This window comes from Vicugna pacos, chromosome 31 (assembly GCF_048564905.1).
Source record: "Vicugna pacos chromosome 31, VicPac4, whole genome shotgun sequence".
Lineage (NCBI taxonomy): Eukaryota > Metazoa > Chordata > Mammalia > Artiodactyla > Camelidae > Vicugna > Vicugna pacos.
This window is the reverse complement of record NC_133017.1, coordinates 15,867,030-15,891,069: the sequence shown is the minus strand read 5'-3', so window position 1 is coordinate 15,891,069 and position 24,040 is coordinate 15,867,030. Positions and strand designations below refer to the sequence as shown.

The following is a 24,040-nucleotide window of genomic DNA, read 5'->3' as shown; positions in this document are numbered from 1 at the left end:
TCAGTGAAGCCATCCAAACAGACCTCACAGGGTTTCAGTTCAGATCTGACCTGGTGGAAGATGTCACACACTTTAAAGGAACTGCAACATTCTGCTGAAGTGTCTTTGTAGAAACCTGAGGATTATGTGTGAGCGTAGATTCTAAGGGAGTTAGGCGAGGGGTAAAGTAAAATGTGATTGGGCCAAATTTATCAGTCTGAGTGCACTTAAGAGAAAAATCTGTCTTCAAGTGAGTTATCTGGAGCAGCTAGAAATGGCTGTTTGTTTAGCTGACAGAATAAAATCCTGGACCAAAAAAAAAGCCTGCATGAAATGGAATTCTTTTGTAGACTATAAAAGAAGGCATACAAAGTCTTGCATAGGAATGTCAGAGTGGATTTATTAAGTGTGACCTGCTCACCCGTCCTCTAACTCCATCCCTTATGTAAGTCCTGATGACACCGTGTTAAATTAGGCATTGAAAAATACATTTCCACAAGGAGCGTCCGTGTCGTTAAAACACCCTGTTGTGGCCATCCTCTGCTGGCGAGGGTGATGTGGCACCTAACCCACCTCGTGGAAGGATGATTACACTTGACCTCTTCCCTCACAGAGCAGGCAGTGATTTTTCATCATAGTAATAGACATGTACCCTGTGTGCGGACGTGTCTGCCTTGCCCGCAAGGCTTCTGCCACGCCACCACACACGACTTACTAAATGCCTCATTATTTCATCCTATGATTTCCCATGTGACACAACTTCTGATCAACTGGTTATAACACAACAAAAGTGAGGCAGTGGGATTCACTGAGCTGACCGAGCACTCCCCTGCCCAGAAGCAGCACACCCTTCGGAAAAGAACGTCTCACTGAAGGGTCTGAACTGAGCCTACCGCGATCTAATGACTAATGAGGTCGAGATCCTCTTTCACAAAGAATGATGTAACTTAAGAGCCAGTATATAACGCATGTGCTGATTCTCCCATGGCCAGGAAACACAGGTTTGTAAATCAAGGGATGGAAATGCACCACTGCCCAAGGCTTCCTCTCACACCACCTGTTTCTTAGCAACAGGGAGATGGTCCAGTGTGCTGTTCCACGCTCTGCCCGCAGGGCTGCTTCCCCTCACTGCCTCATTCAAGGTCAACCCCGAGCAGAACCAAGACTGAGAGCTTTTCCTCTGTCATCAGCTGGCAGAGGGCCTCCTGTTAAGTCACTACACAGGCTAAAACAGAAGCTTCGCTGCAGCAGACGGAGGTGACATGGGGGCCAAGGGGATGTGTTCCATCAACTCACTTAAACTTGCTTGAGCCCAATCCCACGTTTCCATCAGAAGATGGAGTGCTGCTGGCCTGCCAAACCACGTGCTTTGCTGGGTGACGGTGGGCAGCCCAGGTCACACCGCTACTTGGTGTCCCATGCCCAGGCACTCACTCTCTTCTAAACCTCTGTGGAACAGCAAGAATTGTTTAACAAACAGTAATTCTCTGCTGCAGAATGCAGATTATTTCAGCCCCACCCCTCGTGCACCGCTTGTATCTCTTTTTAGTGCCATTTGATCTTCCTTCTCTAGATTGTGAGAATGTGGGAGAGTTGAGTCCACATCCATCTTCCAGGGTCAGGCATAAGGACTAACCTATAGTAGATGCTGCATGTATGCTTGTGTAAGGATGGGAGGAGAGAAGGGAGAAGAAGAAGAAAGTGTGGGTCTGAAGTTCAGTGCCTTGATTTATCACCGGTAACCATGGTGGTCAGCAGCATCTGAGACCCCAAGCCTAACAACAAGGGGCACTGCAGGACGTGGGTCAGGGGTCTGCTCTGGGATCCCGAGGTGGTGTAGGCTTCCCCCTCCTTTTCTGTCTCTTCCCGGATCCATGGAAGAAATTGAGCCACAGACACAAACATCCCAGGCCTCCCCCTGAAGCCAGATCTTACGCCCCAACTGAAGACACCCACTTGGAAGAGCCTCTGGTTTCCATGGATGGTACAGACCATAGGTGCCCCACTGTCTCCCTGAGAATGAGAAAAGGGAGAGGGCACAGTCCGCAAAGTGCCTATAACTAGAAGGCAGAGTCAGAGAGTCCTAGCGGCGTGGGCTGGGGGCTTCCCTCCTGGGAACCTGGGAAGGGGCGGGGCCATAGAAGACGGGACTGAGACAGGGGCTGAGTACCTGGCAATTGCCTTTGGTGCCGGGTTCTTTCCACGCACAAAGCATGCTCCTGGAGAGCTGGTCCACCCTCTGGCTGCATTCTCTGCGGTTAATCTGCATCACTCTCAGCTTCTGCAGGTATGTGTTTAAGTGGCCGTATTGGTCTGGCAAAGTGAGGAAGCTAGTGTGAGGATGAACGCTGCTGAGAGGGATGGGCCTACAAATGATCAGGGCCAAGGCACCAGAAGCATGCGAACACTCCGCAAACCTTGGACTCTAGGGGACAGAAGGCCTCAGAGGGGACCTCCTGCCGTGCCCAGCTCAGTCTCCTCTCTGGTATTTCCAGTAAGCGGTTCCTTCACCTCTGCTTATACGTGTCCCCTTTGGGATCTCACTCCCTCCGGGAGAAAGTTACCAACCCCCACCCCAGGCCCCGCCAGGTGAAGCCGGAATGAGCCTTCTCTGTGACCCTGCCATCTCTTCACAGCCATGATTTGTCCCTGTGCAGAGGTTCAGAACAGCCTCACTTCTGAACCTGTCTCTGTCAGGCCAGTGGAGAAACCAGGAAAATGGCACATCTTGTGGGAAGGAAACAAGCTTGAGCCTAGAGGACCTTCTGGCCTTCTCCCCATCCCACCCCCGCCACCCCTGTCTGGCCAGCCTGGTGCCTTGGGAAAGGAGAGCAGTTGATGACTGTGCTTGGTTGAGGACCCTCTGTCTCAGCGTTATCTCAGGATGGTGGCCTGCATGAGCTGCATCGGATGATGAACAGCTGGGGAGACGCGACTATAAAACAGCCCAGGACAGAAGAATCCAAACTGGTTTTCTACACTGCTTCTGGGCTCCAAAAAAATGATCATCACTCTCATGTTTTGAGCGTCTTCTATGTTCCAGGCTTCTACTAGAGATCTTGCATGTATAATCTCACTTAATTTAATCCACGTAACTTATCTGAGGGCAGCATTGCTGTCATTCTACAGATGAGGAAAGGTGCGGGCAAGGAAGGTGAAGGAGCCAGCTGGAAATCACAGAGCTAGGGTGGAGAGGCCAAAGCTCAGACCTGAGTCTTCCAGAGCATCACGCTGTCAGGCCCAGTGGGACCCACATGCGGGCTTGCTATGGGTTCTGAAGGGAAGGCACCTACCGTATGCAGGAGGTGTCACCCATTCTGTCATCCAACAGCGGTCCCAGACCCTCTCCTTCCTCTGCAGGCAGATGGGCATTTTGAAGTTCGTAAATTGTATTGGCGTGGCGAGCAGGAGCAGGGAGAGGTCGCTGTCCACGCGGGGTGGCTTGTAATCTTTGTGAATAATTATTTTCTGCACTTGCTTTCTCTCTAGGTGGACATCATTGAATGTTCTGGATCCCATGACCACAGTGACATTTTCCAATGTCATTTCTAGTCTAAAGAATGAATATAATAACTCCAAACTATAATAATACATTGTGTTTCTTGTTTACAGACACATTTGTAATCAGCAGAGTGTACAACTGAACACTGAGAAGTGCAAAAACAGTGGCTAGAGATGAGAGGGGCAGGAATCAGGGGTCTCAACTCAGGCTAGTGACTATCAGCCCATGGGGACTGTCTCATCCCCTCAAAGGAAGTGGAAGGAATCCATCCAGGAGAATAGAATGTGAGTTCCTTGATCACAGGGAGCTTGACTGCCTTGTCGACCACCACATCACCCTCACTTACAAACAGCACATGGTAGCCTGTGTGTGTACAATGAATGGATACAGCGTGTTGTCTACACAGATGGTAGGCAGGAAAAGAGAAGCCTTGTGCTGATTTTCCAGTACTGGCTGTGTAGCCACAACTAGCACCCAACCTTTAGATACGGTTTACTAAAGAGGAGAGAATAGGTGTAGAGCAGACACTTTTTGGTACAAAGCCAATGGGAACAAACTGGCTGAAGAGCCCATGGCTTCACAAGCCTTCTACACAAACCCGTTAAGCTACCCAGCCCAGACAATATGCTGCAGAGACCTGATATAAATTAAGACAACACCGCAGAAACTTACAGGGTTCTTGGGAAGCAATGTGCAGCTGTCAGAACCCACCACCGATGTATGATTGAGCCTCCACAGAGGTGTTTCTGCGAGATCTGGATACTCACTTGCCATGGGAACTCGCCATCCTGAACTTCAAACAGTTCATGAATTTGTAACAGCGATGAGTTTGAAAACTGGGGTCTGTAGCCACATTGAATGTCATCTGAAAGAGAACAGAAAGAGCCATTTGTACATGAGAAGCACTGAGGTGTCCTTCTTATACTGTATTCCTAGCATCTTCCCAGCTAAGACTGGTGATGGAGCTGAGAGAAGTGAGCAGGTGCAGAGGGGACAGATCTGAGACAACACCAGCAAAGCATACCTCCTTTAGAGTCTGTCCCTCCCATTCAAAAAGACCTATGAGAGCTGGAGGAGTCAGGGCGGAGATCAATCAGAAGCTGTAGAGGGGTTGGGGTGGCAATGGAGAAGGGCCAAAGATATGCAGAGTCCATTCAGAAAACAGAAACCATGCAGGACTTGAACACGGGAGTTTAATGTAACAGCAGAGTAACTATAAAGGGTCAAGAGGACTCCAGGAATATCTCCGGGTTAGGGAAGAATGGAAGGGCCAAACTTGGCAGGAGAGTCCCTCCCCAAGGCTGGGATTCGGAGCTCACTGGAGAATGTGTCTGCCGCCCAAGGAAAGGCAGAAACTTGCTAGTCCCCATCGCAGGAAACACTCCTCTTGAGTATAGCTGGGCTGAGGCTGGAGAACCCCCCATCCCAAGGCAAGCGAGCTGATGACTGGGGGGCCAGAGTGTGGAGGGAGCTTAGGTGTCGAGAGCCTGCTAGTCAGAGGGGGGACGCAAAGCCTGGGTGTCCAGGTCTGTGTTGGCACAGATGCAGTGGCGAGGTGTAGGGGGTCTGGAGGATTTGGGGGCTGATCAAAGAAAAAGAAATGGCCACCAGGTGGCTATAGCATACACAGGCTTTATATGAGTGATGGTTTTACAGGTCTGCATGCAGTAGATGCCTTTTGAATATATCATCCCAATCACTACTGGCTTGCAAGGTCTCTGCTGAGAAATCTGCTGTTAGATTTACGGGGATACCCTTGTAGGAGAGAAATTTTTTTTTCTCTTGCTGCTTTAAAATTCTACCTTTGATTTTAGACAGTTTCATTGCAATGTGTTTTGAAGAAGATCACCTTGGATTGAAATTTTGCAGTGACCTATTAGCTTCATGAACTTAGATGGACAATCTTTCCCCAGGTTTGGGACATTCTAAAGCTTTCTACCCCTTTCTCCTAATCGCTCCCTCTGGGACTCCAGGGATGTGTACGTTGTATCTCTTCATGGTGTCCCATCAGTCCCACAGGCTTTATTCATTCCTTTTGATTCGTCTTTTCTTTTTGTCCCTCTAATTAGATCATTTCAGTTGCTCTGTCTTTGAGTTCACTGACTCGTTCTTCAGTTCCAAAATTTGTTTGGTTCTTTACATTTCTCTTTGTTGAACTTCTCATTTTGCTCTTGTATGGTTTTCCTGATGTTGCTAAATCATTTATCTGCTCTCTTGTAGCTACAAGCATCTCTCTGAGCATCTTTAGAACAATTATTTTGAAACTTTTTTTGGGAAATGTACAGATGCCCCATTTTGCAGAGCCAGGTACTGGAGGCTTACCGTATTTCTCCAGTGGAGTCATGTTTCCCTGACTATTCATCATCCAGTAGCCTAACGTAGGCATCTGGACATTTGAAGAAACAGTCACCTCTTTCAGATTTTATGGACTGACTTCAGGAAGGGAAGCCTTCAATGTGTAGGCGGGAGCATGCTGGACTGGGCTGTAACCCTGATCTGCTAGTGCGGAGGGTCAAGTGTATGGGCATCATGTCTCTTCAGCTCAGACCACTGAAAGCTACAGCATTCATAACTGTGTGGTCCTTGGTGAGCACTTGGCAGGGCGGGTGTCTGCAGTGGCTGCAAGGGCTTTTAGCAGCATCTCTAGGTCCAGTGAGTAAGGACCAGGGCAGAGCTGATGGCCAGAGCTGGTGGTGTGCACGCACTCAGCCATGGGGCCCTGCTTCAGGAGCTTATGCAGTGGCAGGGGCTGGTTGCAGGCACACATGAAATGATGGGGGCCAGGGCAGGCAGCACGGGCTGAGGACAACTCTAAGTTCACAGGCAGCTGTGCGGACTCTGACTGTCAGACCTTGCTCTCCTGCGGCTGCACGGTTTTCCCCAGGCATGTGCGCTGCAATGGGAGAGGCCAGGAGAGAGGTGACGAGGGCTGACCTGGGACACGGCCAGTGGGGAGGCATTTCAAGTCAAGAGATTAGATTCCTTCTGGCTCCTTCTGGGTGCTTCTCCTTGGGTCCCCTGACATCCCCTGTGCTCCATACAGCTCTTCCTCTCAAGGGTCTGCATGAAATGTCACTTGCACCTACAAACTTGCTTGAAGGTCATCTTAAGTATGATATTTACCAATTATTTTTGCAAAGAGCTATTTAGATATTAGGGATAATAATTCTTTACCTGAAAAAAATTGTAATTACCCAATTTGTCAATTTCTTTTGTTTTTTGATGTTCAAGAACTTAAGATTTTTTTACTGGGTCAAAAGTTTTCCTCTATAATTTTTTTCCTTATAGTTTAAGCGCTTAGAAAGTCATTCCTTTTGCTAAAAATTTGTTAAGGGAGCTTCTTTTTAAGTAGTCTGTCCATGTCCATCTGTCATGGTTGCCTTCGACGTGGGGTATGAACGTGTGCAGCCCCTGGGGTCCCTCCTTGGCCAAATCAGCCGTGTCATTTGCACTGATCCTTCTCAGCAATACTGCTTAAGAAGCGTTTACCCAGGAGTCACCTTTGGTTGATTCGGGTTGAAGATTTCTTATCCCATCTCTTGCCCCTGAATTTTATATTGTCTCCAAGTTTTGGAATCCAGATGTGAAATATCAAATCAAAGTTGAAGGGTCCCTTTCTCTCACCTTTGCTCTGATCTCCTCCTCTCTCCTGCCACTCTCTCCCCTACCTCCTCAGAGTTTCTCAGATTCTCAAGTGAGCACACACATAGATACACACTCACTATGTGCTGTAAAGCTAGTTTATCATGAGTATGTGGCAATATTTCAGCACAGCCCTTACAGATGTTTCAATTTTGCTTCTTATATTGAAACTCGGTGGTGCGCATCCTCCTATACACTCTGGCTGCCTCAAGTATAGCCTCTGAGACAAAGATTTGTTCTTATATTAGAAGATTTAGGGGGGATCTCAGTGATAGAGCCCGTGATTAGCATGCACAAGGTCCTGGGTTCAATCCCCAGTGCCTCCATTAAAAATAAATAAGTAAATAAGTAAGTTAGTAAGTAAATAAATAAATAAATAAATAAAAACAAAAAAGAAACAAACAAAGATTTAAACTAAATTGGAATTCAGTGCTTGAATCCTTCATCCAGACTTTATTTCAATAATTTCTGGCTTTGCTGCCACCACGTTTAAGAGCAGGTCAGGTAACTGGTGGCATCGGTTGAATTAATTTACCAGGTTTGGTCAAAGCACTAATGATAACTCTACAACGAGTACATTTAAACAAAAGATAAACATTCGCGTCACCTCAGCACATGTTTAACGCCGGCAGAATGTTTCAGACTAAATGAACCTAGTTTGCTAAGTACCCAGAGTTTATGAAAATAAGTGAGTAGGCATTTAGTTTAGGAGATGTCATGTTCCAGAAACAGGCATTGTCGTTTTTAACCTGCTCCTCCTCTGCTGTCAAAACCAGGCATGTCCTTTCAGGTCAGTTGTCCTCAACATGCTCTTGGCTCTTGGTTCATCCGCGTGTGAATTCCGAGGCACAGGGAACACAAGTCAGCGCCAGCCCGTCTGGCCGCCAGGTCTTCTCTCCCCGACTGGAGTTGTCACCGCTTCCACACATCCCCTGCCACTCTGACCCTCCCGGTGCAGACTCTGACCCCGGGCAGATTTGGCCAGGCCGTCACCCTCCCCCACCTCGGCTTCGGCTCAGCCCCTCAGCATCTCTTCTTGGGATGGAGGTGACCGTGGTGACGGCCTCCTCACTGTCATCCCAAACTCTGAGACCTCAGTCTCCTCTTTCTCCATCTTCAACCTTGCACGCAGCTGTCTTGGTTCCCTTCCAGCAGGTCATCCAGCAGGTCAACTTGACCTTGCTAATTTTCTTCTCAAAATGCTTGGATGGCCCCTTCCAGGGACCCTAAACAGAGCAAAGTCCCAGTCCTTGGCACGACCCTTAGACCGTCAGTGATCCAGCATGATCGACCTGCCTTCCCAGCCGCACTTCTGGCTACTCCCCAGTGCCTTCCCTGTGCTCTGAGCCGTCGCTAAGTGGTTTTTAGATCTGGGAACATGTTGACCTTCTTCAGCTTCATGCCTTTGCCAGTCTTTTCTCTGCCGTAGATACATCCACTATCCACCTGGGAACGCACGTAGTCTTCGAGAGTTATTTTCTGCTCTGTTGTCCCAAAGCACCTTGAAAACACTTCAACAGGGCACATTGTGTTAATGCTGACATGTGTCCCTGACTGGACTGTAAATGTGTGGACGATATAAACCATCCCTGCCATCTTCATGAGATGACATAAAATAATAAGGTGGTCTGAAATAACAAGACCCTGGTTCCACCACAGCTCTGTTGCTCCTCCTGGAGTGTTGGGCCCAGAAAGATCCTTCATGCATTTACAAAGTGGGCAGTGGAGCCTGGGGAAGCAAAAGCATTGGCTAATTGTTGCTCCAAGCCCCGTGTTCTTCCTGAACTCTGGGTCCAGACCCTGGGGCGTGCTCACTGAGCCCCCTGCATCCACTGTGAGCCATGGATTGTGATCTCCTCACTTCCGGAGCCACTGGCTCTAACTCTGCTCCCCCTCAGGCCTCTAAATCAACCCAAAGGAGCCAGGTGAGAGGCTGCAGGCCTCTCCCCATCCTCTGCCCTGGGTTAGCCTGGCACAGACCTGCATCTCCCTGGGCACGTCCCTCGAGCGCCATGAGCAGCGGAATTAGAAGCTGGAGCATTTTTGCTTTATTCCAGTCCAGAATTGCCCAACCTGGGCCTCCAGCCAAAGCTGACAAAGTGCCAGCTGCTGCTTCAGGGGGCCATCACAAATGCATGGCAGCGTGGTCCTGGGTGACATCACAGTAAGCCTGGGGTTAGTGGGGAAGCAGGGGGCTGCCCAGCCCAGTCCTCCCCCGCCTGTGTCCTCTCTGCAGGGGGACCAGAGGGACACCACATTAGACACACCTGTCTGTACCCACCCCTCCTGCCAGGAGCTCTGGCCAGGAGCCCGGATGAAGACCAAAACATATATTTCTTATTATACAAAACGTATTACATCATAATATCACAAGTTTCCCCAGTTCCCTGCAAGGCTTCCCAGTTATCTGAAAATCTCCTCGGCTGTGTACAAGTCTCGCCCGTTATCTGCAAGTCTCTCCAGTTAGTTACAAGGCTCCCTAATTATCTGCAAGGATTTGCTCCTCCTTCCTCCAGGTCTCCTCTGCCACCTTGTCACTGGGAGCCGCCCTCCTGCCACTCTATAAAAAAACGACACCTGCTGCCTTCCCCATCATGCACTTCCCAGGCCCTTCCTGGCTTTGTATCTTGTGTCGCACGTGTGATCATCCGATGTCTTCTGTATCTTCAGGATTCATTCACTTTCTGTCCCTTCCACTAGACTGTAACCTTAGCGAGGGCCAGAGATTCTTTCCTTTCTTAAGTGCTCCTCTATCCCGGTTCTTAGAGCAGGGCTGTTGTAGCAGCCGGGGCTCAGACACGCTGTGACCTCAGCCAGCCCTCAGATCAACCCTCATAGCTGTCATACCCCCTCGTGGAGCTAAGGGAAACCCTGAGCGGGTACGTACCTTGCTCCAGGCCTTTAGCAGACGTGCTGGAAACAGTGTTTGAAGCTGGGCCCGTCTGACTCCGGAAGCCATTCCCCAGCACGACACACAGACCGCCTCCTGAACAACGCAGCTCAGTGTAAAACCTGGCAGCTCTCGTGCTCTTGGTCGGGAGGGTGAATTAGATTTATTTACTTATTTAAAAACAATTTTAATGGAGACAGGTGGGATTGAACCCAGGATCCCGTGCTTGGGAAGCACGGGCTCTGCCTCTGAGCTGTAGACCACACCCTCCCAAATCTGCAACCCTGATCTGCGCCAAACAAGCCGCCCAGGCTGCGCATCTGAGTGAGAGATCCTCTGGCCAGGACCGTGGTGAATGAAGTCACCTCGATAAGGCCACCCTGGGGAACCTCTGGCGTGTCAGCCAAGCAGACCCTGGGCCACCTATGTCATCATGAACCTGCTTTCCTCTTTGGGTTTCTATGGACTCCTTATATTCCTGAAGTTCCTCTCTGCACTCAGGCCCCTGTGTTTGTCCAGTTCCAGGGGGGCCATTCCCACTGTAGTCTACAGGGATGCCCCCCTGGGGGTGGGGCTGAGCACGGTGGCTCTGTCCCCACTGGTCCATCCTTCTAGTTCAGACAGGGTGTAATCCACTGGTATCATGGAGAAGCTTGGCCAAAAAAAATGCTGGACAGTGAATGTGTGTTTTACAAGAGGTAGGGCCCACGTCATGTCGATAGGAAGACAGAGACCCAGCAGGCATGGCTCTTCCTGGAGATGAGCTGTGATTTTATCCAGATACTTTCATAGAAAATGAACAGCAGTTTAGAGTGAATATGACCATCGTTTCTGCCTCCCCACCAGGGAGCTTAGCTGCCATCCTCCATTCTTCCAATCAGACACGGGGCCCAGGCGCCCCCTCTCCTCCACCCCTAGGAGGAGAAAGCCACCAGCATTGAGAGGGTGGGTAGCAGAGGAGGGAGAAAGCTGAGTCCAAAGAAAGAGCACAGGGAAAACTCGGAGCCTCCCTGGACAAGACCAGGGCTGGGTGACCCAGGGTGAAGCAGGGCCGAGGCAGATGAGGTTTTACTTAGAACAGGTGTGGAGAGCCACACAGCAGGCCTCTGCCCACCCCGCAGAGTGGACACCTGGGCCCTGGGAGCAGTTGCCTGTGGGGGCCCCGGTCCTGGAGGAAGAGTAGGTCACGTGTCCTGGAGTTTCTCCTCCCAGAAAGTAGCTGGAGCCAAGTCCTTGGTGGAGGAAAGAGGGCCCAGCACCCAAGCCATAGGGTCTGGTTCTGAGCTTCACAGCTTCACTGTGGGCACGTTAATTCCTTCTCTGCAGAAGAGAGAAGCGAGGGGGCAAGGCGGCTCAGAGGACACACAGAAAGCCTAGAAAATGACCAGTGGTCCCCTTGGGAACTGAAATGAGCACCCAGTTCACATCCAGCCAGTGTCCAGCAGGCAGTACCGAGGACGTGTGGATAGAGTGCCCCCAAGCCCAGGCCCCGAAAGTGTGAAAACAAAACAGTGAGGCCAGATCCCACGGCCGAGTCAGAGGAAGCTGGGCGCGTCCATCTCTGGGTCTGATCTGTCCATCTTCAGAAATGGACAGGGGCCTAGCTGGAGATTTGGGGGCCATGAAGAGGCAGGAGCAGGGACTGTCACCTGCGGGGCTGAGTGTGAGGGGAGGGGAGGTCAGGGCCAGAGAGCCCAGCTTGTGAGGTCCCTGCTGGCCACCCCAGGTCAGAGGGCTGAGCAGAGAGCCGTGTGGACACCTGGACCGCAGGGCGTCAGGGCCTCCTGGAGCACCCCCCCATCCTTGAGGGTCCAGCCCCAACCCCTTGCCCAGGCCTCGTGTGCACATTCACAGAGAAGCCCCAACAGGACAGGCTCCTGAGCCTTAAAACACACTGGGTGTGGCAGGGCCACAGGCTAGGCGCCCACTGAGGACTCGTGAAGGGCAGGCCGTGCCCAGGCCAGGGGAAGGGCAGCGCAGACAACAGGGCCTCGAGCATCAGGCCCCTGTGCACCGTCTTAGAGGCACAATGACCAGAGAGAAGCCTGCGTGACTCCGCCGAGTTCTGCCCATTGTGACGTCGCCGGCGGGTCTGGCTGTGAGAGGGAGGCCTCGTCCGCACCACTGCCCTCAGCCCCGGCCTCCGCTGCCTCCCAGGCCAACAGCCATGCCAAGGACCATGTTCCTCTGGCCACTTCTGCTGCTCTTGCCCGAGTACTGGGTCGCACATCTCGGTACGTGGACGCCTCCCCGAGGCCAGAGCGGCCCCCCGAGGCGGGCTTGGGCCTGGCTGCGGCCCAGCTCACTCCCTTGCGGCCGGTCTGTGATGGGCGTTAGGGCACAGGGAGAGAAGTGATGGGCAGAGGAGCTCAGGAATGAGCTCACTGGCCACCAAGAGGCCGGCTCACAAGAGCAGTAGCTTCCTGTTTCCCACACATCCCGTCCTCTTCTTCCCCAGCCTATCTGACCTTACAGTTCGGTTTTGAAGTCTGAGACTTTATCCCCAATGGGTGATGGAGGGCCCAGAAGCCCGTGCCCCGGATGAGCTGAGCATCAGTCCTTGAACTCAGAGGCAGACGAACATAGGCCCTGGGCCCCGGCAGGGCTCCCAGAGCTGCAGACACAGAGCAGAGGCCTAGCTGAGCACAGGCTCCGTGTGCTGTGCCTACGGGTGGAGGACCAGGCCTGCCCTGCTCCACAGGCAGCTCCTCATGGCCCCTGACAGGCTGTTTCTCTCTTAAGAGGGTGGCTGATGTCGGAAGGAAGTCATTTGGGTCAAGTACTTTCCCACGTTTAATGCCCACCCTGCCATGGTGGGCTCTTCACCCTTGGCCCCACGCTCGGGCGAGGAGCTCTGAGCCTCCCCGGGGTTTCAGGTTGATCCAGTCACGCAGCAGGGAAATGGTAGGGCTGCGATTGGCACGGGTGTGATTCCCTGTCTGCACACGGCCTGTGTCCCCGGCCTCCCTCATGCCGGCCTGGGCTTGGCCGCACCATGTGAACTGGGTGGTTGGCGTGTTATGGGCAAAGAATTGGCCGAGTTCTCTCTAAGAGCCGGTCCAAGTACGACTGATGGAGGCTCGAAGCCCTTCTCATCATTTCAGCCCTGCCTCCATCACTGCGTACGGCTTCATGCTCTAGCGTTAATCGGTAAGTCTGCACAGCTCCACGCTGGTGATGTGGGCTGTTCTCAAGACCAAGGAAAGGGGGCCTTTGGCACAAGAGGATATGAGAAATCCTGACGGCTAACGTGGCTGGAGGGCTTTCTCTGTGCCAAGCACTGTGTGGGGCGCTTCAACACCCACGGTCTCGTTCACACTGTGCATCTGTTTTATGGCGTGGGTGTTAGCTTATGTCCATTCTGGGAATGAAGGAAGAGAGGGTAAGTAAGAATAAGTAGTTTTCCCCAAATTGCTCAGCAAGTAAGCAACAGAGCCAAGATTCAGACTCGGGTTGGGGGACCCCAGAGCCTGAAATGGTGCCCAACACGTGTAAACACTGTGTGTGAGTTTGGTAAATAAAGAGGAAGGGCAGACCCAAAAGTCCTGGAAGGAGCCTCTACCTGCTACTGACGGCTGAGGGCTACTGAAACATAGCGACACACTTTCACTGCAGTTTTTTTAAACCACAGATGACCACCAGTGTGTCCCTCCAACCCATACGACGAAGTCCTCAAAACCTCTGTTGAGTGGACAGGTGGAAAAGTAGCATCAAGAGAGAGAAAGGGGTCTTAGGCTCCCAACAGTCAGACTTATTCCTAGTTCCAGACACAAGATGAGATTCAAGTCAGAACATACCAAGAGGGTCTCCTCCTCCTGGGGGCAAGGGGCTGGATCTGGACTCTGTCCAGAAGGCAAGTTCCTCTTCTCCGCCTAGGCGGCTGCAGCCTTTACTCTCAGCCTCCGAGGAGACGGAGCTGCTCCATCTGGAACAGAATGTTCTCACCTAGTATAGCTCAGGGCTCCTGGGAGGCTCAGGCCCTCTCAGGGCCACCCTTCCGGTTTCCTGTGTGTATTGGTGTCCTGTGCTGCTGTAACAGGCTACCACACACTTAGTGGCTTCAACAATACCAACTTCTTATCTTACGGCTCTGCAGGATAGAAATCCAACATGGGTCTGTCTCACTGGGCTAAGGTCAGGGTGTCAGCAGGACTGTGTTCCTGTTAGGGGCTCTTGGAGAGAGTCTGGTGCCTTTTCCAGTTTCTAGAGGTCTTCCACATACCTTGTGGTCCCTTTCTCCATCTTCAAAGCTGGCAACACTGCATCTCTCTGCGGCTTTCTTCTATAGCTACACCTCTCTTCTCCTGCACCCTTCTACCACTTTTAAGGACCCATGTGATTACACTGGGTCCACTCAGATTACCCAGAATAATCTCCCCATTTTAAGGTTAACTGATGAACCTTAATTCCATCTCCAAAGTCCCCTTTACCTTGTAAGGTCATATATTTATGAGTTCCAAGGTGTGGTCCATTAGGATGTGGCCATCTTTTGTGAGGGGGCATTCTTCTTTCGGCCACTCTGGGGTTGGTCCTGAACGAGTATTTTCCTCTGATTTCCCTTGGATGAAAAAAGAAACAAACTTAGTGAAGTGAAGTGACTTATCTACCTGGAAGGGAGACAGAGCTAACACTTCTGACCTACTTTCCCGGCTCTGTGCCACAAATATGAAGTGTATGTTGGTTTACTCACGTTCCTAAGGGTGTTTCACTGGCCTGGCCTCAGTCTCCTCATCTCTAGAATGGGTATAATGATAGCTACTTACAGGCCTTCTGTGGATATTGATGAATTGTTGCATCTTTTCCCTTCCTTTCCCTTCCATTCTACCAGAATGTGGTGAAAGGCCCAATTTTGAGAGAGGAGCTCAGTATTCCAGAATCATAGACGGGGTGGAGGCTAAAGTGGGTGAGTTTCCATGGCAGGTGAGTATTCAGGCAAGAAATCAGCATTTCTGTGGTGGCACGATCATCAGTGAGTGGTGGATTGTCTCGGCGGCTCACTGCTTTTTCTCGGAGGAGATACCGTAAGTACCCAGAGCCCATCCCCGTTACTCCTGACAGTGGGCGCCCCGGGGCACCCCCACACGCAGCCAGACCTGACTGTTGAGGGGACCCTAGGGCTGATCGGTCGTGGATCAGGCACAAATGGCTCCACCCGTCCCCTCCGGCCCTGGGGATGGGGAGGCTATGAATCCGAGGCTGTGCCCATCCTGTTGTCACCCAGGACCATAACCACGGCTTCCCAGATGTTACACACTGTCCTCTCCAGGCACATCTCCGGCCTGCTGGAGCCAAAGGGCTTGGTGTGTCCAGCTCTCCTAGGACATTCAAGTCCTTCTGGGAAGAAATCCTCCTAATTCTGGGCGTCTGGGCCGTCTGACACCTTACTTCCCTGCTCCTGTAGAGCTTTCTCTGTGCTCCAGGGGACTGGTGTGAAACAGAGCATTTACTGGTTCCTAGTCACGGACAAGCCCCGGAGGACCCTAGAACTGCATGGGGTTTAAGTTTCTTGGGCACGGCAAGTCCCACGTGCCTTGTGACTTCCGTTTCCCTCCCTCTCTCCCTCTGGTTCTATGCCACCAGTCCCTCAGAACTAAACATTGTGCTGGGAACCAATAGCTTAACCGGCCCGTCTCTGGAAGTAAAGGGGGTCACGACCGTGATTATCCACAAGGACTTTAAAAAACTCAACATGGACAATGATATCTCCTTGCTGCTGGTGGACTCACCCATCACGTTCAACGGCCTGAAAGAACCGATCTGCCTGCCCACGCAGCCCAGCCCCTCCACGTGGCACAAGTGCTGGGTGTCAGGATGGGGTCAGATCAAAGCTGGTACGTAACTGCTGAGCAGCTCCCAGGAGCAGATCGGGGAAGGGCCCCTTCACAGTGTCTGAGGATGGGCCAGTAAACCTAAAGGAGAAAGGAGAAGGTGAAAGGGGGGTGTGGGGGAGACGGCTTGCCGTGGAACAAATTCCTGCACACCAGAAACTCACAGAGGCTTAATCTCAGCCTCTTCCATGTGCCAGGGAAACATCCTCCCAAGGCCCCGAGCTGAGATGCCAGGTGTGAGCCAGGCCCTGGGTGTGGTCATATCCTACCAGCACAGAGCAGGCTTGTTTAATTGAATTTAAACCCTCCAGCTGGCCAGGGGTTCTCTGCTCTGCTGTCTCATATCTCCCTGATTCACCCACTGATGTTTCCCACCTGGTCCCGACAGGCATTCAAGACGCCTGCCCTGGCCTGGACTTTCAATGGGCCTGGAGGGCTGCCCACCCCTTCTTAGAAATGAATCTGGTGTTACTCATCACTTGCTCTCACACTGTGACTTGGCCAAAGTAGGAGGAACCGTACGAGGGCATAAAGGGATTATGAAAGCCCCACTGGACTGTCCCCAAAGAAAACTCAACAAAACCAAGTGCAAACAGATGGGGGAAGAGATGGAAACAGTATAGCGCTATCTCAGGTCTGAACAGGACTCCATCCTCAGAGATGCTCTGCAGTGAGCTGGGGTCTGAAGGATGGGGGGCAACTGATATGACACTGACTCAGGGCTCCAGGCACAACTCAAAATTTAGAATTGAGGAGGAGGTAGATGGGTGCCTACAAGATTAAAAATACTCAGTAAAGAGGAGACTCTGGAAATCTCTGTGTGGTCAGAGTTAATGAGATGGAGAGAAGTCCAGGCAAATTCTGGAAGCTGGCAGTCCATGAAGGGTCTCGGCAAATCCACTGTGAAGACTCTCGGCCCACTTACCTTTATCTGGAGGATGAGAAAGCTTTCTCATTGGGACTGCAAACCCAGTTTCAGCAGCCCCGCGTTAGAGAAACACGTAATGAAAAGTAGAAAGAGGCGAATATGCGGAGGCGGCAGGATTATGCTGAGAAATGATCACTAGCCAGTTCCAAGAAGTCAGGTCGGTAGGGCTGCTGGGCTCAAGCTGGAAGTCAAGTCTTCCTGGAGGCAGGAATGCGGTTTTGAACGAGGGGGGTACTTCAAGGAGGTGGGGGCTTATTTGGTTGAGCCTGGCGTGACAGAGTGAGTAAACTGCAAGGGATTCCTGGAATGGAGTGGAGGTGAGGTTCTGCGAGGATGTGAAGAGAGGTGGACAGGTGGCCAGGGGGAGCGGGGCTGGCAGGATGGTCTAGGACACGCTCAGTTGCATTGCTGGCATGGGGACTGCTGTCCAGTGACTTTTCTACTGTGCTTTCTCCGCGGGTCAGGTGCCAAACAGCCTATGGAAACTGAGCTGATGAAAGTGCCAATGATCATCATGGATTGGGAGAAGTGTTCAAAGGAATTTCCAAAACTTACCAAAAATATGCTGTGTGCTGGATACAAGAATGAGAGCTACGATGCTTGCCAGGTAACTACGGATAGCCCCTCCCTCATCTTACAGGTCTCTACCCTGCCTCAGGGCGGCCAATGCACAGGTATCCTTCTCCACTGGGAACAGACAGTAAGAGTTTGGAAAATGTGTGGGAATCAAGCTCAGACAGGGGAATGGGGATGTGGATTCAGGAATACTTACTGTCAGGTCCTTGGATTATCAACGCCTGCCTGGAGTCAGTATGCAGCAACCCTGTGCAAATATTTCTGGTCTTCTCGAACTAGGGTCCCAAGACTTTACCCATTTATTAAAAAACAAAAAGGCAAGAAAGATTTGAGACCCATACAAGGAATTAGTTTACTTCATTAATGTAGCTACCTTTGTTGAGTGTGCTAAGCCCTAGGGAGCCAACCATTGATGAGACACGGTTTCTTGCCTAAAGGAGTCGACAATCTCCTGGGCAGGCAGTTGGTAGACAACAGTAATACACTGGGTAATGCGTGGGGGGTTCACTGAACCAAAGTCTGGTAGCTTAGGTTCTCTTTAATAAAATGAACACAAAAAACTTAAAAAGAAAAACATTTTTTGATTGGTGCTAGGAAAAAAAAAACCCTCATAGATTAGCTTCCTCTGGCTCTATGGATGGGAAGGATTCATCTTGGAGGGGTTCAATCTGATGAGCCCACTTGGTCCTACTCATCAGCTGAACAGTGGATTAACTTACAGATGTTAAACGTTCTGTAGAACGTAGATGAAGAGGCTGGGAGGTAAAGACTGGACTCCGGCAGCAATGGCGCCAGGTTTAGAAGGAGTCCCCCACATGGATGAATATTGTGAGGACCACAGAGAGGCAGAATCAATATCACATGAACCCTGCGTCTTCTCCATATTCTGGACAACTTAAAACATTACAAAACAAAAGAGAGAATTAGGACTTCTGTCTCTGGACAAGATGGAGTAGACACATTTCTCTTGACCCCTCTCACTAAGCACAACTAAAAGCACTAGACAGTATATGGTAAAAAGAAAATAAAGGCTCTGAAAGGTGAAGAGAAGACTGGAAGCAAATGTCCTAATACTTAAGGAATGACACAGCAGCAAATTCCTTGGGCTTTCTTTTTGCCTCTTATATCCCAGACTGGATGCTAGAGAAACCCGCAACCCAGAAATGCCAATGGGCACAGACAAAAACTAACAAAACAATTCAAACCAAGAAAGCCTGCCTCTCTTTGAATTAAGAAAGGGGGCAACCTAGCAAGGCAGAAACGTTTCAACAATAAATACTCTATTGCAGCAAAACACCAGGAAAAAAATCCCATTGCCCTCTACCCCCGCAACCAAGGTTGAGTGCACAGCCCTGCCTTCCCCCTTCCCCTGCCCACGGTGGTCGTGTCACGGGAGGCTGAGTGGCAAGCCAGGACTTTAACTACCACTTCGTAGTAATAAGCCATCCTCTGCCCTCTTCTGAGCCTGGGCTCCCACCCAACTGTCCCTGGCCCTCCTGCTCTTCCCCTTGGTGTATCACTGACCTGTGTCGGTGGGGAGGTGTCTAGACTGCCCCCCAGTCCAATGGGAAGGAGATGGTATTCCCCTCCCTCCACTCCATTTTCATAAAAGACTTGTTAACAGAAGATTTATATGAGAACCAGAGTCTTGCAACCTAATACTCAAGACATGACCCATAATAGACAGAATAGAGTTTTGCTACTATATGTGGATTCAATTTATTAATAAACACAGGATAAGGTAAAATAAAGCTAAAAACCTGAGTAGAGAATCTTTTCTTTTAAATTGACAATTATTCATTCTTAAAATAAATTCAATTAAAACTTAACTCAAAATGGATCATGCCATTAAATGTAAAAACTATATTTTAAAAAACTTAGAAGAAACAAAGTGTTTGGGACATAGAGTGACATCAAAAGGGTGATCCATAAAGGAAAAATTGAATAGCTGGACCTTACCAAAATTACAAACTTTTCCTGCATGAAAGAGCACATTAAAAGGATGAAAAGACAAGCTGCCGACTGGGAGATGGTAGCCATTAAAGGAACACAGAACACAGAAAGAACTCTTAAACTCAACAGTAGAAAACAAACCGTCCAATTCAAAAATGGGCAAAAGGCATGGACAGACATTTCACCGAAGAGGACAAACAGGGAGCAAAATAAGAACATGAAAAGATGTTCGGCATCATTAGCTCCCCCAGCAAATGCAAATGAGAACCATGAGGCCCTCTCACCCCGCACCGCCCAGAACGGCCAGAATGAAAAAATGGCTCCTACACAAAACGCTGACAAGCATGCAGAGCGACTGGGTCCCTGATACAGAGCCGGTGGGAATTTAAAATAGTGTAATCGCTCTGGAAAACAGTTTTGCCATTTCTTTAGAAACAATGTACTCTTGCTGGATAGCCCAGCGAATGCCACTCTTAGGCATTTATTCCAGAGAAAGGAACATTTGTGCTTACACAACAATCCGTGCAGGAGTGTTTATAGCAAATGTATTTGTAACAGACAAAAACTGGAAACAAATGTCCTTCAAGATGCGGATGATTAAATAAACGGTGGTGCGTCTATACCGTGCAATGCCACTCAGCTGTGACAAGAAGCAAACCATTGATATGTGCAACCTCGTGCATGTGTCCAGAGACTTACGCCATGTGAAACAAGCCAACCCCCCAGGTCCCACGCTGTGTGATTCCATTTACATAACATTCTCAAAAAGACAAAATTATAGAGAGGGAGGACAGGTTAGAGGTTGCCAGGGACTAAGGAGGGTTTGGAGGTGCAGGGAAGTGGATGCAGCATTAAAAGGACAGCATGAGGTGTGCTCGTGGTGACAGAAATGTTCTGTGTTTTGACCGTATCGATGTAAATGTCCTGGTTGTGCTATTGTCCTATGCGTAGTTCTGCAGGTTGGTTTTACTGGGGGGAACATGTAAAGGGTACGTGGAATCTCTCTGTACTATTTCTTCCAACTGCACACGAATCTACCATTAAATCAAAGTCAGAAAAATAAAGAGAAGATACGGCTTTTCAAGAACAACAGGTAAACGGAGGTCTCAGAGCACAGCCATGCCGCAGACCTAGGGAGCAACCGGTTCATACTGGAGCAGGAGACAGGGCTCCAACATCGATTGAAAAGGGGAAACAACATTTAATAGTGGGATTGAAAAGAGAGGGCATTTCAGAGGGAATCACAGTCTTGTCAGCATCAAGTGTTCAGGGTGTTTAGCGGACTTTCGATATTTCAGAAGCCAGAGGTAACGGGGGATGAGTGGGGAGGGGCCAGCAGGGCCCGGAGGAAGGGTGAGCGCGCGTGGGAGGCTAGCTGTTACCCCAGGCCGTCCCCCCTACTGCTCACCCAAGAATATAAGAATCGGGTCCCACCAGTATTCACACCTCTGCTTTCAATCTCTTTGATTCAACACCATCCCATATTCAAATGGCCAAAGCCGACCACAGCAACACTGGAAAAAAATCAAGTGTCTTCTTTGAGGATGTTTTCTGTACCCTTTGCTGCGATGGCTGGATCTGCCATCTGGAGTCTAGGGTTTTGCTCCATCCCCTCCTCTATCAAAATGTCCTTGAATGAAAGCTTCTAAAATTAATCACCTGTTACTTAAGAGTGCTATAAATAAATGTCCTGTTATCATTTTAAGCCCCTTTGAAAAATTGTCAAGTGAAAAGCTTTGCTCTCTGTTTAGAACACTTTCTATTGCTAAGAATAAGCTGACAGTGATCCAGTCCAGGAAATTTTTCTGAAATTATATAACATTATCATCACTTAAAAACAGATAAGCCAGGCAGAAAGTCCGCTATGGTTTAAAAATAATTGCCCTTGAAAAGAAAATCACACTTTTAAACTCAGCAAACTTGAAAGAAATATATAGTCACATAATTAAGGGAAAGACTATAATTTCATGATGAAAACACTGAAATATGTTCAAAATAATGGCAATAAGATTATGCTGTGCTTCCAACACAAATTAGAATTAAATACAAGTGGCCTTTGTGATTTACTTTTTCCAGAGCTTTTCTTCTTTGTAATCCCCTAAGATTATACCATGAAAAAGAACACTTCAACTGAAGGAAAATAATTTAAGTGGCGCAGTCAAGACAATATAGAATCAAACCTGGCCCCAGCTAGCAAAGCAATGCTTCTGTGAAAGAGTCGCGAACTTCTGAGCCATGAGCATCCCAATGAACCACACAGTCTACTTCCTCATCTGTCTCCTCAACTCCAGCAGAAGCGTGGTCTTGTTCACGGGTGGATTCCCAGTGCCTAGCACAGTGTTGGCATGAAAGTGCTCAAAAAATGTTTGCCAAGTAGACGACCCTTCCAAGGAAACCGGAAGCTACCCATCAGTAGTCACAGTGCTAGTGGGGAGGATGTCCCAGAGAGACCCTGAAGGAGGCTGAGAACTGCCGGGGGAGGGGGGGTTGCGAGCTGGCAGCCAGCTGTGCCGTTGGGCCATTTGGTCACGGGACCTCCAAGCTCACTTGGATGTTGACCTGGATTTTTTTTTTCAGCAGTTTTAGGTTCACAGCAAAATTGAGAGGAAGGTACAGATTTTTCCATGTACCCCCATCCCCCACATGCATAATCCTCCATATTAACATCATCCCCACCAGAGTGGTCCGTTTGTTATAACTAATGAAACTGCCTTGACACATCACTATCACCCAGAGTCCAGAGTCCACCTTAGGGTTCGCTCTTGGTTGTCCAGTCTATGAGTTTGGTCGAATGCATAACGACATGCATCCATCATTAATAGCATCACTCAGAATCTTTTCACCGTCCTGAGCTGCTTTCCCGGGTGTTAGCTTGGCCCCATCATCACCCATGACACTTGCACGAACATCTTATTTCACTCCATAGAATCATAGACTCTCAGAGCCCAGAAGAAATGTATAAAAATATTTAATCAGAACTGTCTCACAGATAAGAGACCATGGTTATTTTAATCATCAATCACTCTCCCCACTGCCTGAGTGGCTCTGAAGCAGTGTAATAACATGGGAGCCAGCCTGACAGCAGCACTCTCCCCCCATGGAGCTGGGATGGGGTGGCAATGATGAGATTCTCCTTGGCGGCCTGGAGTGGGTGGTCAGTGAATCCTCTTCCTTTAGTGAGCAGTGCTCGGCCTCAAAAGGGCAGTTTGGAATGGACTCGCTGCTGATCTGTGTCCTCTGTCTACAGGGTGACAGTGGTGGGCCTCTAGCCTGCACCACGAAATCTGGCAACAAGTGGTACCTGGTGGGCATCATCAGCTGGGGAAGGAGCTGCGGACGGAAGGCCACCCCGGGAATGTACACCCTGGTAGAGAATTACCACCCCTGGATCAGGAAGGTGACTGAGTTAGAGGGAAGGCCCTTCGGCGCTGGGAAAATAGGAGCCTCCCCTAAACAGAAACCAGGGCGCTCCTGGGCCTTAGAATTCCCGGAGCCAGGCAGCTCCAGATTCTGGCTTCTGCTCTACTTTCTGTCCTATATGCTATTCTAGGCAATTTTCTATGGATAATAAAATAGATGCTTTTTTTCAAAGGAGTGTGTGTGTGAGAATGAGCCACCAGCAGAGGGACTGACTGCAGATTAGAGTTAAGGGCAAGAACTGAGGCTGATAACAGAGTAGAACCAGAAGGCAGGCAGGCTGGAGCCATGGCTGAGGGACTGGGCTTTACTGCAGGTGAGTTATGGAGCTCAAACCATCTAAAGACAAAAAGGGTTTTTTCTAGATGTACCTAACCAAAAAAAAAAAAAAAAAAAAAAGAAGTGGTATGTCAGTGGCCTTCAGGCATGGCTGAATCCAGGAGCTGAGCAGATGTTAACAGGGACTGTTTCTCCAACAGGGCTTCCAAGCAGAAGCCCTCATGACCACTACTACATTCAGTTTGCATACTACCAGCTTAGCAGCCCCAGTAGAGAGAGCCTTGTTCTTGATAATTCCAGCAAATCTGTGGCCTCACACTCTTGACACACAAACCCATGGCTCCTTGCTGCTCCACTCATTGTGGCCAACTGTGGCACTCTCCTAGGCAAGGCCCGAGTCACATGCCAACCCCAGGAGCCACCAAAGGGCCAGCCATCCAGAACTATGTGCCTTAATAGTGGGTGTAGGTGGTGCCCCCAGACAGAAGTGAGGGTTCTGTGAACAGGTAAAAGGGACTGAATACTGGAGATGTCCTTTGGTGGTGGACATTCTGTCTGGCTGACCTCCTGACAGCCAAACCCCAGGCTCCCAGGAGCTCATGAGGACATGAAGCTGTCCAGGGACTGTTACCTTAAGACGACTGGAGGAGCAGGGTTAGAGTGGGGAAAGGGAGAACCAGGAGGTGTTCTCTTTCACAGTCTCTTTCTGAAGAAGTACCATCCATGCTGTAGGTCATGGGAAAGCCCAAGCTTCTGTTTAAAGCTTTGCATTCCCCAAATTGCCATTGCTTCTTTAGTGGGAGCCCAGGGGATCCAACAGAGACCAAAGCCAGAGGGCAGAGGCACATGGGAGCCCTGAGTCTTTCTGTCTTGTATTGAGAGCTCAGTGTTGGGCACCATTCAGCAGAAAGCACGAATCCATCCTCATGGAGCTTCTTGGCAAATGGTGATGCAGCCTACACCCAACCCTTCCCATTGATGCTGGAGGCTGTGGCACCTGGGACTCCTGCAGAGGGGCCATTGCCAGGGGATGGCAGGACCCAGAA

General features: G+C 50.0%; 2 protein-coding genes across 5 annotated transcripts; one reads left to right on the top strand and one right to left on the bottom strand.

Annotated features, from left to right (window-relative positions):
- Window positions 1–359: 359 nt before the first annotated feature.
- PRSS51 (serine protease 51) lies at window positions 360–9,238 on the bottom strand. Of its 4 annotated transcripts, XM_072952605.1 has the most exons (6): window positions 9,104–9,238; window positions 4,249–4,346; window positions 3,273–3,532; window positions 2,150–2,292; window positions 1,936–1,992; window positions 360–1,427 (listed from the first exon to the last, which is right to left on the bottom strand). In XM_072952605.1, exons 1-6 carry the CDS (start codon window positions 9,107–9,109, stop codon window positions 1,410–1,412), a joined length of 582 nt encoding a protein of 193 aa, XP_072808706.1. In that variant the 5' UTR covers window positions 9,110–9,238; the 3' UTR covers window positions 360–1,409. The 4 variants fall into 4 exon arrangements, with proteins under 4 accessions (XP_072808706.1, XP_031548337.2, XP_072808707.1 ...); XM_031692477.2 differs by lacking the exon at window positions 360–1,427 and having other exon boundaries at window positions 1,690–1,992; XM_072952606.1 differs by lacking the exons at window positions 360–1,427; window positions 9,104–9,238 and having other exon boundaries at window positions 1,690–1,992; window positions 3,273–3,552; window positions 4,249–4,343.
- A 2,872-nt stretch (window positions 9,239–12,110) lies between these two features.
- PRSS55 (serine protease 55) lies at window positions 12,111–22,889 on the top strand. Its single transcript, XM_072952610.1, has 5 exons — window positions 12,111–12,247; window positions 14,842–15,034; window positions 15,594–15,844; window positions 17,234–17,376; window positions 22,546–22,889. Exons 1-5 carry the CDS (start codon window positions 12,181–12,183, stop codon window positions 22,846–22,848), a joined length of 957 nt encoding a protein of 318 aa, XP_072808711.1. The 5' UTR covers window positions 12,111–12,180; the 3' UTR covers window positions 22,849–22,889.
- The last annotated feature ends 1,151 nt before the right edge of the window (window positions 22,890–24,040 follow it).

Bases quoted from the DNA above. Each gene is read 5' to 3' on its own strand.
- PRSS55 (XM_072952610.1), top strand. From the start codon at position 12,181: ATGCCAAGGACCATGTTCCTCTGGCCACTTCTGCTGCTCTTGCCCGAG. The intron at 12,248-14,841 runs GTACGTGGACGC...CCATTCTACCAG, and splicing joins GTACTGGGTCGCACATCTCG to AATGTGGTGAAAGGCCCAAT. The intron at 15,845-17,233 runs GTACGTAACTGC...TCCGCGGGTCAG, and splicing joins ATGGGGTCAGATCAAAGCTG to GTGCCAAACAGCCTATGGAA.
- PRSS51 (XM_031692477.2), bottom strand. The intron at 2,293-3,272 runs GTAGGTGCCTTC...TCACTTTGCCAG, and splicing joins GGTGACACCTCCTGCATACG to ACCAATACGGCCACTTAAAC. The intron at 1,993-2,149 runs GTACTCAGCCCC...TCTCATTCTCAG, and splicing joins GCACCAAAGGCAATTGCCAG to GGAGACAGTGGGGCACCTAT.